Source organism: Aplidium turbinatum, chromosome 16, assembly GCF_918807975.1.
Source record: "Aplidium turbinatum chromosome 16, kaAplTurb1.1, whole genome shotgun sequence".
Taxonomy (NCBI): Eukaryota; Metazoa; Chordata; class Ascidiacea; order Aplousobranchia; family Polyclinidae; genus Aplidium; species Aplidium turbinatum.
The window spans coordinates 15,423,321-15,442,336 of NC_137487.1; the positions used below are offsets into that span (position 1 = coordinate 15,423,321).

The following is a 19,016-nucleotide window of genomic DNA, read 5'->3' on the forward strand; positions in this document are numbered from 1 at the left end:
ACTAAAATTAGCCATCACTAGTGAACGGACTACATTTGTTGTTTTTGCTGTGCTTAAGCAAAGCGTGTTCAAGTATTTATTAACCGTACTTACTGTGCTTAAATGGCCAGAGCCAGCTGAATATTGCAATCCTAGCATTATCCGAAGTAATGTAGTGAGATAATCTTTCACAAATGATTGGTAGAGCAACGTATCTAACATACTGGAACTGAATACTTTTCCAGATGCGAATACTTTGCGAAATAGATATGGCAAGCTACAAGATTTTTCCCTTTCTCGTTCCTAGATTGAAAAAGAGCTTTGTAAAATTGTATCAATTAATCTAATTTTAACGTCAAAAAAAATAAAAGAAGTAAAAGAGTAATTGAAAAAAATAGTTTGCGTTGAAATAATGTGCACAATTCATTTCATTGGTTCTAAACAGAAAAGTGTCACAGCAAAAGGCGACACCACATGAATCTAACCAGCAAATTTCAATTTTTGACCGGAAAATATTTGATACCGTACAGACTACACCACTTAGCGGAAATTTACCTTTCGAAACTCATTAGGATCGATGCTTGTGTCGGGTGGATCAAAGTGCATGAATTTCATATTAGTTGCGTGAGTCAATTCCAAGCATGTGGGGATGGTAGGAAAAAGGCGAAACATGGTTTGGGTAGCAACGAGTTGTCTGTGCACAATTATATTCATTTCATTGACTGTTGGATAAAAACATAATCTAAAACTGGCTTGGAGAAAGAAACATTCAAACTCAGATATGGCCTAAGATGTGTCTTATACCATAAAAAGAAAAGATAAACAATATTGTGTAACGTTGCCTGGACAAATTTTAAACTATCCAAACTCAAAGTCAGGTACAAGCCAATTCTAACGTCTTTCCATATCCATATGTAGGCCGCCGTACTCTCAGAGGTGTAGATGCAATTTTGCAGGTACCAGAGCTTTGATGGGCATGCACGTTTATAACTTTCATAATAAAAATAACAAACAGTTGTCAGCACCAGTGTTGACAGGTTTATTTTGGATTTCCAGTGAAGAGGTGGCTTCAACAGGTTCAGAAGCACTATAGGCTACCCACAGGTTAGGCTACTCACAAGCATGAACTCACAATCACACCACTCCTTACCTTGAGTCTGCCATGTATTCTTCCTCAGCATACATCGAGGTCTCCCTGTCCATTATTATCACCGTCTGGGCTCGCAGAACACCGGAGTTCAACAGTGGGTCTAAGCTGAAACAATTTTTCATCTCATCAAAAACATTAATTCCTTTAATAAAGGCAAAATTTTGGATTCAATCAAGCATCTGAGTAAATAATTTTTTTTACAAGGCCTATTTTTAAAAAAGGGTGACGTCTTTGAAAGTTAATAACTTTCAACTATAGTACGTTTTAATTGTAGACTTTTCTATCCTTTTAAAGAAAAATTAAACCAATGTCAATTGATTAGCTCTATGAACATGATGCTTTTGTTTTTTTAACATAGATTCGAACGTAAAATGGGCTTTCATTACAACAAACTGTTTTTGACAATAAAGCCACATGGTTAGTTTGTAAATAGCAAACCGTGTAGGTTAAGTAGCTTATAAAAATGCTGCAAGCACAACTTCACGCGCTCAAATACACGAGAGTGTCACTCTGTAGCCTATGTCAGAATGATATTTCGCAAGTGGTCAATGTTGGGTCTACAATTGGATGGGCGGTTGTTACAGCTATTGACCCATTGATTAGAAATAGGAGGTCATTTGTTTAAGTGGCATGAATCAGAATTTTTTTATGAAAATAGAAAATCTGGATATTTAAGTGTTGGATGCACCTACACCAGATTATTTACCGATTAAGCAAATCGGTAAATTAAACATCATAGCCTAATTTACTGACTAATGTTATTTGCTCATGCATCAACAGTAATCTGCTGATTACAAATTCCGATTAAGCTTAGCCTACTGATCCACAGATAAATTCCATCCGAATTGAGTCTCGATTTACTAATCATGCAGTTAGCTTATTCCACTGCTTAAAAATTTAATTTTTGGTGCATCTAACCCCAAAAGTTTCATTCGAGCAAAGTAAGTAAATTCATGTTAGTGGTTTGGCTATTGTGACACTCAAACTGTCAAACATCTGACGTACATAGTGTGGCCTATGTTCTATGAACGAACATAAAACTACCTTTCAAATAGGCTATAATGCAACCATCAAAAGTTTTTCTTAAAGTCAACCGTGTAGTATCATCAAACAATGAAAATTCTTGTGTAGTGATAATGATGAGGCGAAAATATTTTTCATCCGTTGGGCTCTAACTCGCTGTGTTTTTAGCTTCAAGGCTAAATGATGAGAGTTGACATAAGAACACACAAGTCCAATAAACGCTTCAAAGTGTTGATGAATGTTATTAGTGGATATACAACATTCAAATTAATAAAAAACTAAATTTTTACAATTTTCTAATGAATTTAAGGAGCATGGTGTGTAAACTGTTCAAGCAAACGCCGAAAACAAACATTGCATTGTGATTTTAAAACATGGCAACACTCACAATGAGATTGACTGGCAAGCACATTAACATTGATGAGCACAACAGTGGTGCTTCCATGCTTAGCAAACCGGTGAATACCATCTACTTACCTAATGCACCGACAACTGTCATGTTTTGACGCGCTTACAGTGGTCCTACAGCATAGCTACTTATAAAAAATTCTTCCAACAAGCGCAGTTGAAAAACTGTTGACGTCACGTTTCAGTAATAGTTATCTTTTGATGCAACTTACGCAGAATCGCTATTTCAATAAAAAAAAGAAATGAAATTCTTCACACAACATCAAACTCTATAAGAAATCAAAACAATATATTTTGTATCCAAGCGACACAAAATATTTCAAAATTTCAACTTTTGCTTAAAACTCCAGTTAGCCTACTTCAAAAATTTTCAAATCAATTTAGTTCGAATTCTCAAGCAAGTAAAATGGCCTTTCATTTGCAACAAAACTATGACAAAGATCAAAATATAACGAAATACAAGTATCGTGATCTACTTATCTTTCGAACAGCCCCACCACCTATCATAAATCAACACTTTGAAACGTTTTTTGATCTTTGTGGAAGACGATGTTTTTTTTACAGGATTTTTTTTATTTTATCTGTGTGCTCGCTACAACACGGTGAGAAGTGGTTCAGAAATTACAAGGTCCTTGTGGTGATTGTTTTCCTAACCACTTCATAAACACGTCATATTACGTCATAATGTGTAGTTTGCAGGGTCGATTCAATGTAAAGTTGATTTGCTGCACAGTTTATCGGCGTTGTAGCCTACTATTTATTGCATTCAGTAGCGTTGATAAGGGAATCCAGGGAGTACTTTTAGACCTGGGTCCAGGATTATTTTAGGGGCCCGTAACCTTTACAAGTGGGCGAAAACTTGAAAAAACCATCGCGTATTCTTTGGATTTAAATACATGTTTCTTAGAAGTGTTTTGATTTGGAATACAAGGATCTGGACCCAAATTATTCTCTTAACGGCCCTGATTGTATTCAAACATTTTTAGAAAAGATAAAAGTGAAAAGACTTTATATCTTACCCATGCATTCCTCCAAGCATGTAATAAACCATTGGAAAGCAGCTTATGGCATGAAGGAAGTTATCTTCTGGAGAGTTTTCCAGAAGCAAGATGATGGGATGCAAAAAAGATTTATATCTGCAAATGGGAAGAGATTTAATCAACCAGTTAGATCTGATGGAGAAAGTTATCCTCAGTAGCCGCCTGTCTGTCTCATTTTGATGTTTTTGCTTCTGATTCTGATAAGTCGTGCTCCGATCCATGCTGGATGATGCTGAACACCCATGGCACTTATTCTATTCTTTCTTGCAGACACCAAAAAAAATAATAGCTCAGAATTAGTAGCCTACATAGGCATTGCTGTCACAAGGAAAACATGATACAGTAATTTAACAGACAATCACTCGAAAACTCTGACAGTGATAGAGCAAGAATAAATAAACCATAACTTTACTATGGTTCTTATCTTATGAAAATATTGCTTCTTATTAACTCAATGCAGTGGTAGTGAGTGTGGAAATTACCTTATGGTGTAATCAAAATGAATTCTACAGATAAAAAAATATATTTTAAACAAGATAATAAATATAAACATTTCTATTCTACGTACCTATAGTGAGCACGTAACGGGAGCATGACATTAAAAAGACTTGAAGGTGCAAATTCGGCACTGACGATAATAGGAGGACTAGGCCAGTTGTATTGGAAAGCGGACGTGTGGCGGCAGTGCTCACAAGGCTGCGTAAAAAAACAAACTAGACGTGAAATAACAAAAATTATCTACTGTGAACAAAAATGTTTGCTTATCATATCTAGACAAGCCTGAAATAGGAATTTTATACTTTTGCTCTTGTGCGAGTGGCATCAGAAAAATTTGGTTTAAATGGGCTGAAAAGCAATATAGAAAATTTCATTTCGTCTTTAACCGTGTCGTCGAGTGTCGCATGATAACAAGACAACATTCTCTCAATTTGTTTTGAACCGATGTTCATTTGGGCGTCGATAGAACTTTTTCACAATTCGAACATACGACTGAATATAGATACAGGTGAGATAGATTTGATTTGTTTGCTGATCCATAACCAACTATTGCTACAAGTCATTGATGTTTTATCGCTTTGAATATCCTTATCAACTGTAGAATAAACAATAATTCAGTTGGCAACAGGTACACAACAAAAAATAAACGATCTAAGCTGATAGCAAAATCTTAAACAAAATGAACTCAGTTAAAAGGAGAAAATTTTATGAACGTGTTGGCTCAAAGTTAAAAAAACGCAAGATGCGATATTTGCAGAGATGTACGTATACGCCGCAAATTCTACGCCGCATACTTGCGTCGTAGAATTTTTGTTTACGCTAACGCTTGCGGCCACATTAACGCTTTGCGATATTTGCAGAGATGTACGTATACGCCGCAAGTTCTACGCCGCATACTTGGGGCGTAGACTTTTTGTTTACGCCAACGCTTGCGGCCACATTTTTTTGGATAGTTTGCTCTTGAGGCTACGCCGTAAAGTTTTCGCGGTTTTTTAGCGCATAGCGTCAACGCATACTTTTTAATGTCTTAGCTGTTGTTTGCATTTTTTTTCATCAAACTTTCCAAATTTTGAATAAGTTGAAAGAATGTTTTCAATGGGCAAAGACATATTGAAAACAAAACGCAGCAAAACGTCAGATGAACACTTTCAGATGCTTGTGTTTCTTCGTGGAAATTCAAAATAAAACTTATTTGTTTCGAGTGGTTTATACCGTGTGAATGTTTGGCACCTAGCAAACAAAATTAGTTTACGCTAGTGTATGCGCTGACGCTGACGCCGCCAACTTTTTTTACAAGTTGCGTTGACGCATACGGCGTATGGATTTTCGAACGTTTGCGTTAACGCTGACGGCGTCAATATTTTTTGTATGCGCGTACATCACTGGATATTTGAATACATCCAACTAGATCCACTCTTGAATTTTTTAAATATTTAAAAACAAAAACAAACAAAAAACTCACACGATCAAGTCTTAGGCAGCACAGCTTTGCCTTTTCTTCTAAAATGTGGCACATAGTGGGGGTATTATGGCCAACGTAAGGTGTAACAGGTGGAAAACCTATTTTTGTTCTGCAATTAAAACATAATCTTGATGATATCAATTCCTTAAAGGTTAAATAATCAACTTTAATAAAAAAAAGTCCAATTCAAACTTCAGAATATAATCGTAGTGATGAAGTCAAGTCAAGTCAATTTATTTTGTTTTAACAGCGCCATATATTAACAAATAATCAGAGTAAAATGTAATTGTCAAAACAATGCATTGTACAACTGTCGTTCAGTTATGAGATAGAGTTAAAAGTGGCATGAAGAAATAAAGAGGTAGGCAATTTCAGTGACAAAACTTTTCAAATTACTGTAATTCTAGCATAGAAAATATTACAACTAAATAAATTGAGAGGATGTGTAGGTTTTCCAATGCAACGATTCTGCTAGGTCTTGCAAAAATAAAAATGCTATTTTTGATGCATCTAATTGATACAATGTTAAGCTTATTACGTTCAGTGTGGGCTTTGGTGATTAAGATGCTTAAAACTGAAAGTCACTCAGATCGAGGCCATGTCTTCTTGAAAAATAGTCAAAAGTTCAACTTACTTTCCCATTGTTGTTGTGTTGGAATCATTGGATTCGGAGGTTATTGATTTGGTATCTGATTCAAAAACATCGTTCAGACAACTTCCGCCGTCTATATCTTCGGAAAGGTCGACAGACGTGACAGATCTCACTAAAATTAAATGCACATTGTATTTAATTGCTGGAAATGTCAAGTTGCAAATTTAGGTTTTTTCTAAACAACAAATTTTACTTACAATAAAAAACATTCATATTGGTCCTCCATGTCTTTTGTATGAACCATAGAGAAATAAAACATAGTAACTTTAGCGGGTTTAGCATACTTTATTTCACACAAAATATAACATAATTAAAATAAAATAAACTCAAACGTTTTCGACACGTAGGCTACATGTGTCCTCATCAGGAAGCTACTATGTTTTATTTCTCTATGGTTCAACAAAGCAAACTCTCTACCAAAGCTTTATCTTTTGTATGAGAAAAGTAATTCTGACTTTAAAACTACTGCAAATGAATTACAAATATCGTTACAACAATAAAAAAAGTAGTCTACGCTTTTTATGAGTTACAGCCTACCGGTTGAGAATGTAGTCTTAGGCTACAGTGGTAAGCCTAGTTTACCAAGCCTATATACGTACATGCATTTCCTGAAGTACTCTTTATACTGCTCGATTGCTTAGCTTTCAAGTGATCATTTTTTTCTTCTACTATCATAGCGTCTTCTTCTTGAGTCAAACAAATATAAAATAATATGTCGTCAGGATCAATGATAAATTCGTTTCCTGGATTTATTTTGATATCTCCCGATCTTTCAACCGCGAACAAAGTAGCTCCGTATCTGTTGAATTGAACGTGCTGTTTAACTAATCATAGCCTAACATCACACAACATGACGGCTAGGCTACTAGTAGCATATGGTATTCATACAGGTTGATTTTTCAGTTGCAGTAATAGATTGTTATGTGTGTTTCTAAAACTCATCATATTTTTACAACACATAAAGATTGACAACTGGCAAAATGACGCTGTAATTTTTACGCAAAACAATAAGTGATTCTTGGCATGAAATAAATTACCTGGAATGCGCCATTAGGGAAGCAGTGCTGAATTTCTGGCCAACATAACCACCAAAAAATTTACTTTCATCTGCACGGACACTGTAAATCTCGTTTCCAGCACTTCTGCCGAATTCCCGCTTCCAAACAGAATTAAGATTTTCTCCCTCTCTGAAAAGACAACACAAGTACTGATGAGTCTTTGAATCATTCATAAGTATTCTTTGCATGCTTCAATTGAAACCGAAGACAGTGACTGGAAAACTTATTTCATCATGTCAGTATCACAATGGTAAGTATGTAAAAGTATATAATATATAAAATTTCCCGGTAGGCTTTTCACGTTCCAAAAGCTAAAACACTTCTTCTCTTCTAGTTATTGTTTCAAATTTTACTGTTTTTTTCGAAATAACCAGGGCTCCGCAGGTAAATACTTTTCATTAATTGCTACCGTTGGTTATTATTGTCCGCGTCTCAAGAAGAAAGGCTGCTGCTATTATCACAAAACGAAACCGCTAATAATTTAAAATTTAAAAACTTGTTTTACATTTATTATTATTCATTTACATCAGACAGAGGTGGATATGTTTGAAAAGAGAACACAAAAATAATGAAATAATACACAGACTGCAAAAGCATAAGCATTGAAAAACGGCTGTTCTTCCCAATCAATGCAGTCTTACAGATACGGTAACTATACGTTTGACATCGTCGCCTTTAATGCCAACCGACGTAACATGATTATGGAAAAAAATCGAAATCAACAGTCACAAGACATTATAGGTTTGACATTAAATATTCGAATAGCCTTGTAACAAAGCCATATTTGGTTGGATACTTACTGGCCTTTCGAAGTGTGGGCAAGCAACGTTATCAATGTTGAAATGCCCGGTATGTAGCTGTTCATAGCAAGCAAAACGTATTTGAATTCCTCATCACATATTACCTGAAATTTAACATAAAAATAGCTTATAATCAGTTGTCGGTGAAATGGTTCTACAGTACGGGTTGTGTTACCCTATACAATGCACTTTGTTCATTTACAAACGTACAGTTTAAGGCTAAAATTCAAACATACGCTATAATCGCTTATATAACAACAAGAAAATATAACGTAGGCCTACGTTAGGCTATTTGGATATAAGTAAAGCCTTTATGTAACAGCGTTTCCGTTAAAGGTTGCGTTTAATAGGTTTACATCACAACTGTCATTTTTGATGAGTATTGACAATAATAACTGTGACTTTTCTGAGAAGATCGTGCCAAACAAAATATCAAAAAAACTCCTCACAAACTTCCTTTCATGGAATGACCTCAGCATGACGCATTTCACAATTAAAAAACTAATTAATGTTTTTTTTACCTTATCAGCAAACTGCACGTGCAGCATGCTTTCTGGTCGCAATATTTGGACGTACAAAGGACATCTTGGAGCAAAGTCTTTGACAGCCATTGACCTCAAAATAGTCTTTTCGTCGGCGGCAACTCTGTCTATTTCTTGGCGTGAAGTTAACATAAAGCAGGCTTCGGCTGCATCCATTCTAAACAAAAATATTTTAGATAGAATGTTCAATGTGGTTTTATGTTGGCTGTGTAACAGAGTAAAGACAACTCCAGCACAAAACTTGAAAGGTCGCCGGTTCAACACCAACTGGCAGCACACGGCTGTGGTTTTGGCAAAACGTAATGCCATATCTGGAGATCTCGCGTTCCTTAAATTTAAATATCTATCCACTCAGCATAAGCTTTGATATTACAAAAAGTAAACACTCTATTAAGTTCATATTTTGAAATTCGTAGCCTAGTGTATATCATCGGAAATAATTTGCTACTTACTTCACGCGTACCATATCGATGTCTCTCAACACGGAGCCTTGTATGTAAATAACGCGTTCTGCCCAAATCGGAATTTGTAAAAACATCTTTAAAGGCCCATCGAGCTCCATTGGGGAAAGTAGCACCACAAAATAGTTTTGTAACACAGGATGAGAGTAAAATTCGTTTAGGAAATCGAGTATCACGTCCATCCGTAGCACTGAAATCATTGCAAAGTAATCAAACCATCTGAAGAGGAACTTTATAAATAGAAAACAATGTTTATCGGCTAAACATGTATGCCGCTTATAGGCCTATAAGGATGCAATTTCCTTACAACGTGCGTGTTTCCATTTAACCTACTTCACATGAAAATTCATTTGTGGGATAATTTTTAATTTACTTTTTCAGTATCTGTACTGACATGCAAAACGTGGTAACTATAAACACAATTCCTAAATTAGATTAAGCCTAAAGATTCATGCTTATGTTTGGAACTAATGAGGTGGAAATCCTTCAGTAACTGATATGAACCAAGATGACAATTCAATTTCAACTTAGTTTGCTAAAAGTTTAACCCCACACAAACCGACCTGTGGCGCAAACTACAACGTGTTTTTCAGTCTTTGCCCTTTGTCTGCTATACTCCCCACCTTGTCGTTGCCTTTCCGAATAAAAAAAGGATATTTGCTCCAGCTGAAATAAAAATAGTGATTGAATGACTGGACCACGTTTGACTCAATATTAGTTATGGCTATAAGTTTTCGAATGCTTTCAGTAAAGGCCTTAATTGATCGAAAAAAATTAGTGAATGCTAATGCATACCACGACCAGTACAAACACTTACGTGAAATAATAACTAAAGGATGTATTTTTATTAACTTATTTACAAACTAGATTTTCGAACCAACTGACGGACAGCCCGTTTACTATTAATCTTTTTTTTCCAAATTCTTACATAATGTATGAGTTCCAAACTCAGGGGATTGATGGAATCATGGAAAAGCGATGGTTACTTCAAGAATATGTTATGCTGCAGTCGACACCTGTGCTTTAATCACGTCAAAAAAGAGACTTGGGGAATATATTGGCTTGCAGTTCTAAATTGCGTTACAGGATTGTATGATAAAAAAATCTCCGATTGCAATTGGAGGATCAAGTCTAAGAATTACCTATATCACAATTTTGAGATAGAGCTCTTGCTAAAATTGTGTAGTTTATTGATTGAAGCGTCATATAAACATATATTGTGAACTAATAGATTCCATGGCCTGTGCTGGGTTTGCGGTAGCTTTGCAGGAATTCAATTTCTTCTCAAAAAGTTTATTTTGTGATTTATGTGCCTTTGTTTTTAAACTCCAGTGTTCGATTTAACATTGCAAACATACAAACGCTTTTAAAGTTACAAAAACAATTCAAATTAAAACTGTGTTTTCAATTACGCCAGGTTGCCATGGGTCGAATGGTCATTGCAAGGAAAGAAACATTTTATAACTTAAACAATTGTAGTCCATTAGTTTAGCAGAAATTAAATATATTTATACAGAAGGCTACGTTTGTGTGGTTGTTTTCATGGTTACGAACATACAAAAGTGAACTATTGTATTCCACAATTGCACAGTTTAACGGTTTTGCCTTGGAGATGAATAAACAACGTTCGTTAACTTCTCATTATCATAAATAATTTATCAGGGTCATGAGAAAAGAGACTTAGGTAATGAAAAGGAGACCTCTTCGTGGTTCAAGCAAAAGTAATAAAGCTTAACAACTTGCAGATCAACTTAGAAATATAATGATAAGCCCCCACTTGTCATTAATTTGATCAAAATTACTACTTACAATAAAGCTGCAAAAGCGTATTATTGACGGCATAATTATTTTATTGTGTCTTTATATAGAATAAACAGATGTATTGTCAGCTTTATATTGTGGCTTTTACAAAGACAATATGTGCTTTCTGTCTATGAGGCTTTAGCGGTTTTGTTTTTAGTCAATTAATCAAAAGTCCGTCTGGTAGGCTATAATACCTGTGGCAAAAAAAAACCTAAAAAAATTGGTGTAGTTTTATTAAGAGTGGGATGAGTTCTGCACTAATCTTTGATTTATTTTAAATAAGCTGATTATCCATAGCTTACGAATATATGTACTACAGCTTTGACATGAGGTTTAATTTGATTTAAAAAATATAGTATGCCCAAGCTGGGAATTGAACCAACGTTCATCGCTGATTGTAAAGCGATTAGCATGAAAAGGTTTCATGCTGATACAGACCTGAGTAGGGATGATGCTGAGAGCGACAAAGATGATCATTATCACCACTAGTTTTGATGGCCAGATGGTCGGAGTAATGTCGCCATAACCCACAGTGCTAAACGTCACGACCACAAACCAAAATGCATCAAATAAATCCATGTGTCTCTTTCCAGCTCTTTCCAACTGTTGCACACTGCATATGCTGATAAAAAAAAGTTTAAATAATTTTTTTATGGTCGCAGTTGTTATTTTTATTTATAAAATTAGATCTTTGACATAAAACGAAAAAACAGTAGACTTTATTAAATCGTTTTTCCATCAAACAAAGTTGCAAGCCACCTTTGTACTTTAGGCCAGAACCAGGCTAAAACTTGAAAATTTGCAAGTTCAAAGCTTTAAATTTACTGAGTTATATGGAAATTTCACGATTTTTTGTACAAGCAGAAGAAAACCGCTTGAAAACACATAATCGTATTTACATTATATGATAGTGTGGAGTAAGTTGTAAATGTATTCACTTTAGGCTATCTCTATTACGCTGGTTTTTAATGTTTTTGTAGTCTCGCAGGCTTCTGTGAAGAATTATCAACCTCATGGGCTCCTAACCTTCTAAGCGTGACACTGCATGAAAAGTTTGCACGAAATAATTGCACTGCTGTTTGCACTGCATATGTACCGCCATTATTGCACTGTCTCTTGAAATCTCGAAATAGTTGCATTCACAGAGTCTTCCAAACTTTTTACAGACTATTAAATGGTCAGAGGACATTCGTTAAGATTTCCACGTCCTATTCAAGAAAAGTTTTTATTCAATGAAATAGCCTACTGTTTTGTTTGTTCTTACCAAGTGACGAAAAGGCACAGCAGAGTGGAAACTAAACTACAAATTTGGTTAAACATAGCGCTTTGCTGCTTGTGTGCTACGCGATGAAGATCGTTCTGAAAAAGATTTGAAAGAGAACGTGAAATAGTGATTTACACCATATGGAGATTGTGTAGAACACTATGACTCGTACAATAACATTAGGCCTAATATTGTTAAAGCAATCTCGAAAGAACATTTTTCTCCATCAAGCAAACCAATAAGTTTGACAACATAATCATTTGATGTTTTTTATGACATTTACAACAAGTTTTCAGTCCAGATCCAATTCACGTTTCTGATACTCGATTACTGGCATTGAAAGATTTTGGCTTCCTTATTCAACGTAAAATATCATTTCTAATTGCTTGACATTAAAATGTATGCCCACAAGAAGCGAGCCCACACGCAATCAGAACAACTGAAACGTAGTTTCATCATAAAAAGGTGAAAAACAAAACCAACAATGTAAAAGTTTACATTCTGCGGGAGGGGGCTTAAACAATTTTGCTGGTTAATTTAGGATTTAAATAAAAATAGCTTAAAGTTGAGTGAACAACACTAATCACGAACTTACCACCATGCTTTCTAAACCAGCTTTGGCCAACCAAATGTTAAAAAATACTGGTATAAAAAGACATCGAAGAGGAGCCCAAAATACCTGAAAAAACATGAAAAAGATTTAATAAAACAAAGATCTAATCAGAGGAAACTCCTACTTGCCTACGTAGTTGAGACATCTTTCTTTAGATCACAAAATTTGCCTTTCAAGCTTGTCGTGGTAAATTCATACGCTATTAACCGTAAAAGGTGCAGTAGCTTAACGTAACAGAATTGTGTCATAATTGTTTCTAAAGAAGCTTGAACGATAAACCATCGGTTGGGTCTGCTACTTGTGAGTCATCATAAAGCTAAGTGTGAACATACAGCATTGAAATAACAAGTGGTGCAATTCATTGCATTTGCCTATTGTTGAAACGATAAAATCTTTTTTGCACTATAATGATAAAATAGAAAGAGTTAGTAAAATTATGATTATAAATTTAATTTGGCTGTTTGAAACAAAACTATTTCCAAACCTTTTCGAAGTATTTTGTTTCGTTTTAAGGTAAAATTGTTCGTTTGATTTTCCTTCATTCAAAGTTAATTTTGTTTAATTGGAGCAAAAAGTTGTCTCAAACAGTCCTGACATTTACAAAGTCAGTTAAAATTTACTTACAGTTGCAATAAAAGGCAGACCACATAAGAAAATTTCAAAAAACCATGTTATGCTGATGAGTTGCTGAGCCAGATTTCCTTTATAATTTGCAAATGTATTTATCACTTCAAAAGAAAATCCAACAGCAGCCAAAAGGACCTTTAAAGCAATTGAAAACTGAATTAGCTGACAACGCATTAACTCCATTTCCCTTCTTCGAATATTTAAACAAAAATAACATTACATTTTACAACAAATTATTACGTAAATTTTTATGTGGTATTTCGCAAGGGCGTAACCAATGCAAAGATGGTCGCATAGCTTTCTAGTGACTTTATAACAGTGTAGGCTACAACTAACTAGTGAAAGCAGACAATGATTTGTAGGCTAGTATTAAACAAAAATTCAAGTTAGGACATATTTCATTTTAGGTTTGTTTCTATCTAGGATTCTACGCGCATATTTTGGATATCGATCGTTGCCTAATAAACAAACATTGCCTTTTCCAACACGTCCATTATGTATGACGTCTATTTACAAACAAGCTTCAGATAAGCGTTAACAAAGAATCACGAATTTCTTACCTGCATATACCAAATTGAGTATGGTCTTTCCACCCAAAAAATAGCGTTTGCCGAGAAATTATATTGATTATACCAACTCGGATTGTTACCATCTTCATCAAATACAGGACTTTGGTTTAGGCACATACCGCAACTGCAAAAAGTAAAAACTTATATTGCAGTGAAGTTGGTGGTTATAGCTTGTTGTCGTTTAAGCTTAGGCCTATGTGTTGTGGATGAAAAACTAAAAAGATTTTGACATGTGTATCTTTTGTTGCTTCACAGCAAATGAAGTCTTTTTTTTATTTTTGCATTACATGAGCATGTTATTATCCCAACTTATCATGATCTACAGCATATGGTGGTGAAGTGCTTGTTGAAAAAGGCTATATTTGAAATGAAGTAACATAAAAAGTTTGAAAGGAATTTAAGACATATTTGTGTTCTAGTGTTGGAAAACCAAATCCTTCATACTTAATAAAGCAGTTAACTCATTTGTAATATCTTAGATTAAATGTTATAATTAGTGCAATGTTGAGCAAATAGACTATTCCAAGTTTTAATGTAAAAACAAGCACTTTTTTAAATGTAGCATTTTCATTTGTGATAATACTTTTGAGAAAAAAAAAGTTTGGTATTTTTATCACCCTAAAAATGTTATCATTATATTTAACACTTTGTTAATATTGATAAAAAACAAGTAACACAGTAGAATTGCATTATTATAAACTTTTTTTATTCCTCTGTGATGCTTATTAATAATATTGCAAAAGGAAATTTCAGAAGCATTTTAGATTTTTATGTAGCCCTGTTTTTGAAAAAAATCAATTGGAAATCCAATCTGTTTGCGATGATTATTTGGCAAAGTTTACCGAAAGCAGTAAACGTGGGTACAGCCATTCGTGTTATTCCTTACACAAAGCCACATTGCCATATTTTTATCACGTTAATTTATGTTGCGTGACTGAACGAATCTATTTCCAGGTACTGTTGTACTCACCAAGTTGAATTTGGATTATGTCCTGGGTCGTCCAAGCCGGCTCTTATAAAATACAAGATGACCGTAAGAAGCTTTAAAACAAATTTGAAAAGCCGGATACGGAGACCTGTGGAAGAAAACACATGTTAATTTTGAAAAGAAAGGTCAACTTGGCCATACAGCTTTTTTAAAATCACATGAGTTATAAAAGATAGAGTATTTTATATGTTGATGCTAGGTCTCATTTGTAGTAAAGTTTTGCTACAAGTTTATCTGTTCGCTGTCGAATTAAAATGCTGGAACGCGAGCCTAGCTCACACTTCCAGCAAACAACCTCGTGTCATTGATTGCTTTGAGGCTCTAAGCAGCGTTTGATTTTCATTGCTGAAGAAAATTTGTTTAATGTTCTACGTTTTATTCGCTATTCACATTGCAAAGCTCATTAATTTTCCATCTTAGGTTTCCAAAGTTCGGCCAGCAAGATACAGCAATTGCGCCAAAGTGTTGTGTAACACTTCTGCTGACAGTGGTATACGTGAGCCTTGGCATGAACAAATTTGGCGATTTTTAAAAAACTTTGCAAACTACTTGCCCAATACAATAAACAAAGTGACACGCAGCAAGCCTAATACAGTTTAATTGATGAGAAGTGGTCATGCATTTGGAATTCAATTGCACGTTCAATGTTGCAACTGACAGATGTTCTTGAGACCGCACACTTCCAAAATACATATGGTGTCAATTTTTTTTTTCCTGATAGTTTGCATTTTGAGACCTGAGTTGAAGAATTACTTAAGTCCAAAATACCACTTTTGAGATAACGCAAATTAAAGTTGTTTCAACGTTATCTTTAATTTCTATGCAAGCACCAGTGTGTGTTAAATCAAAATTAAGCCTTTTTTTATTGAAATTTTGTGCGAGGACAGCCATTGACCATCATACAACATATTTTTGGTGACAACTCAATTTCGACAAAATGTGACTTAAGTAGTTTTATAACTCAGGTATTCAATTGTTACAATCATTCAATTTTTTGCTCGAACTTTTCATGACATTAGCGCAGGTTGCTCTTTGTTTTGGAAACACGTTCGTGTTAAGTCCGGTCATGTTGTTTAGTGATCATTCCAAATATAGCTATGGTAGGTTAATAGGTTTGTGCTATAAATAAAATAATGAGCGTGGTGCATGAACACGTGTAACGGTGAATCAAAGGTTCATGTACCACAAACTTAAAAAATGAATTACAATATTCACCAGGCATTTATTTTACAACATGATACCTTTTTCTGGTGTCAAATACCTAAGCTATCACAAAGTGTTCCAAGTGAAAATATGCATTTATTCCTACGTTTTGTTAATCAGACAGGGCCGACTTCTTCAGGGGGCTAGATCAAGTAAGCCTATTGACTATAGCAGGGTTGTCCAAAGCCTGGCCCGCGGGCCGCATGCGGCCCGCGACCTCCTTCAATGCGGGCGGCCGCCTCTTCTAGAAAACTTTTAAAAATTACCGTATATCCTCGCATATAAGCCGACCCTAGAAAAACAACCTTAAAATGGTAAATTTATAAAAATCCGCATATAAGTTTTATGTTTAATTTGTAATGAAATGATATCTGTTATGAAAGAGTACAATGTACAACGACACTACAGCACTCTTCATGTCACTGGCTATGATAAATACACTGGTGAGGCGCGGCGAGCCCTACTCAATGATCTCAAATCAAACCTGCGTAAGCGTCAAGAAAACATGTTTCAATTAGTGAAGCCTTCGTCTTCTACAACCATTGCTTCTTATGATGTATCACTTTTGATGGCTAAATCCAAAAAACTTCAATGTATTCAATGCTCCGCTGACTATAACTATATCAGAAGCCGATGACGATTTGCAGCTTGAATTGTGTGACTTGCAAAGTGACCAGTTTTTATTAAGCAAAGCTACACTGCCAATCACTCAATTTTGGCCTCTTCTTTCTGAAGAGCATTATCCTAATTTACGCCGTTTTGGATTGCACTTGCTGTCAATCTTTGGCAGTACCTACCTTTGTGAAGCAGCATTTTCCGCAATGAAGTCGATTAAATCCAAAGAGAGGAATCTACTTAAACAAACATCTCTCGAAGCCTGCCTTCGTTTAGCCTTAACCTCAGTTGACATTGACACAAAGGAGCTGGCTTCCAAAATGCAGGCACACCCATCTCACTGAATTTTAAGTAAACTGTACCGTTTTACGTACTTCCTTAAATATTTTTTACGAATAAATTTATGGTTTATTCTTATTCATACTTGTCAGTTATTTTTAAGGTTTCCTGGTCTACTGACGTTGCTTAAAATTTCCAAAACTCTCTTATTCGTAGTATTCACATCTTAGCTTCTTTAATCTATTCCCCAATATGTTTTTATGATAAATATAAAGATTCATTTACACATGTACGTGTTTTACTTTACATCTGGTACGGTGAGACAGTGTATAAGAGGAAAAATGTCAACTGCGGCCCGCGATCTAATTTCCTTGCCGAATGCGTCCCGCGTCCCATAAAGTTTGGACAACCCTGGACTATAGGCTCATTAATGCTCATTAAGGCTACCTGCCTAAAATGGCAGAACACGGAACCATGCTCCCGCAAAACACCTAACCATGCAAAACGAACTACTAAGCAACCAAAATTGTTGCAAATTTAGTTGTTTTACAACATGGTTTTATGTGTTACCGTGTTAAAGTGTTGCGACCTTACAATATGTTAAACTGATTATCCTGTTTTGGTATCGAGAACCTTGAAACGTTCACGTTTTGTCGCTTCCACCTTTTTATCGACCTCTTTTATGTTTGGCATACAGGCATTGTGTTTCGTAGTGATGGTCAGAAATAAAAATAAACTGAACTGAACTGATGTTTGGTAGGTACGGTAATAATGACTTGACTTAACCCCTGAAAAAGTCAGTCGTGTCTAATTGATAAAATATTGAAACACCTTGTTATAGTTCAGTTGATTTAGCAACAGAAGAACGTATCATGTTTTTGAACCACAATTTTATCACCAATATTGTTTCTTACTTGTTGTTTGGTTCTTGATGAAGTAAAACCTCAATCTCTCTGTGAATGTGCTTTCGTTTACGAAAAGCTTTAAGTGCATCCTAAATAATAGATGTACAAGTCTTAATACTGATACACAGTTTAAGGTTATGCTTCAACGAATGTAGCAACCCCGTTTTAATGCGTTTTAAATATTTTATACCATAAACGTACAGTAGTAAAGGAGAAATAGTCAAGCAACAATATAACATGGCACAACAGGATAAATGCACAGTCTTGTATCAATTATAACAACACATTATTTTTGATAAGTAATGCATTTAAAACGTATTATTATGTAGAACCATACACAGACAAAACAAAGCAACTTCAACATTTAGTATTATTTTGTTTATATCATCACATATTAAAAATAATATAATACTAATCATAATAAACGTAATCGTTAAAAATTGATGTTCTCTCATTCTTTATGTGTATGATACTTAAAAATAGTTTAATACTTTAAAATAATGTCATGTAGTACAATAATACACTAATACAGTGAATGATTGTTTTTTTGAGGAAAGATTTATTTTTGAATAGACCCAGTTTCTTAATGACGTAAGCGTAAAAATATTCATAGCCGCAGATTATGCGTTATAGTGCAGGTCATTGTTGCGAATCCCATCGCCACAATCCAGAGTTTCAGATTAACAAATACAAGAAAAAAAAACAGGGGTATCCCTTTAACACTTAGTAGAATGAAACAGAAAATTAAACAGGATCGAACGTAAAAGCCGATACAACTAGTTTACATACTGTACACTGTACAGTGATTAACGAAGAAACGTTTTTTTCTTTTTTTTTTTCTAGATAAATGTTTGAAAGTAAAATTATATTGCATTAACTTAGGTTTTCCTGCTTTGCTTAAAAATGCAAAATTCTGGAAACAAGTTCATCGGAGGGCAAAACATGCTTTTGACTTCTCAAAAAAACATTATACATTCGGAAGCCAACAAATCGGTTTAACTCGGTTCTCTTGGCCTCACCTCAAAAAAATGGTCTTATCCTGCTATTGTTGTTTATTTCCTGGCCATTTAACCAACG

The 19,016-nt window shown here is 34.8% G+C and overlaps 1 protein-coding gene across 1 annotated transcript in view; it reads right to left on the bottom strand.

Moving 5' to 3' along the window:
- LOC145785386 (potassium channel subfamily T member 1-like) overlaps positions 1 to 18,027 on the bottom strand; it is a 30,110-nt gene extending 12,083 nt beyond the window's left edge. The window contains exons 1-21 of the mRNA XM_082597041.1: positions 17,949 to 18,027; positions 14,920 to 15,025; positions 13,941 to 14,073; positions 13,378 to 13,515; positions 12,736 to 12,819; positions 12,141 to 12,235; positions 11,315 to 11,498; positions 9,637 to 9,739; positions 9,065 to 9,263; positions 8,592 to 8,769; positions 8,071 to 8,174; positions 7,250 to 7,399; positions 6,812 to 7,011; positions 6,195 to 6,324; positions 5,561 to 5,669; positions 4,169 to 4,296; positions 3,580 to 3,696; positions 3,457 to 3,462; positions 1,130 to 1,234; positions 535 to 673; positions 94 to 282 (exon numbers count right to left, since the gene is read on the bottom strand). Coding sequence (XP_082453167.1) covers positions 94 to 282; positions 535 to 673; positions 1,130 to 1,234; positions 3,457 to 3,462; positions 3,580 to 3,696; positions 4,169 to 4,296; positions 5,561 to 5,669; positions 6,195 to 6,324; positions 6,812 to 7,011; positions 7,250 to 7,399; positions 8,071 to 8,174; positions 8,592 to 8,769; positions 9,065 to 9,263; positions 9,637 to 9,739; positions 11,315 to 11,498; positions 12,141 to 12,235; positions 12,736 to 12,819; positions 13,378 to 13,515; positions 13,941 to 14,073; positions 14,920 to 15,025; positions 17,949 to 18,027 — 2,676 coding nt within the window. The remainder of the gene's footprint in view (positions 1 to 93; positions 283 to 534; positions 674 to 1,129; positions 1,235 to 3,456; positions 3,463 to 3,579; positions 3,697 to 4,168; positions 4,297 to 5,560; positions 5,670 to 6,194; positions 6,325 to 6,811; positions 7,012 to 7,249; positions 7,400 to 8,070; positions 8,175 to 8,591; positions 8,770 to 9,064; positions 9,264 to 9,636; positions 9,740 to 11,314; positions 11,499 to 12,140; positions 12,236 to 12,735; positions 12,820 to 13,377; positions 13,516 to 13,940; positions 14,074 to 14,919; positions 15,026 to 17,948) is intronic.
- Between the last annotated feature and the right edge of the window lie 989 nt (positions 18,028 to 19,016).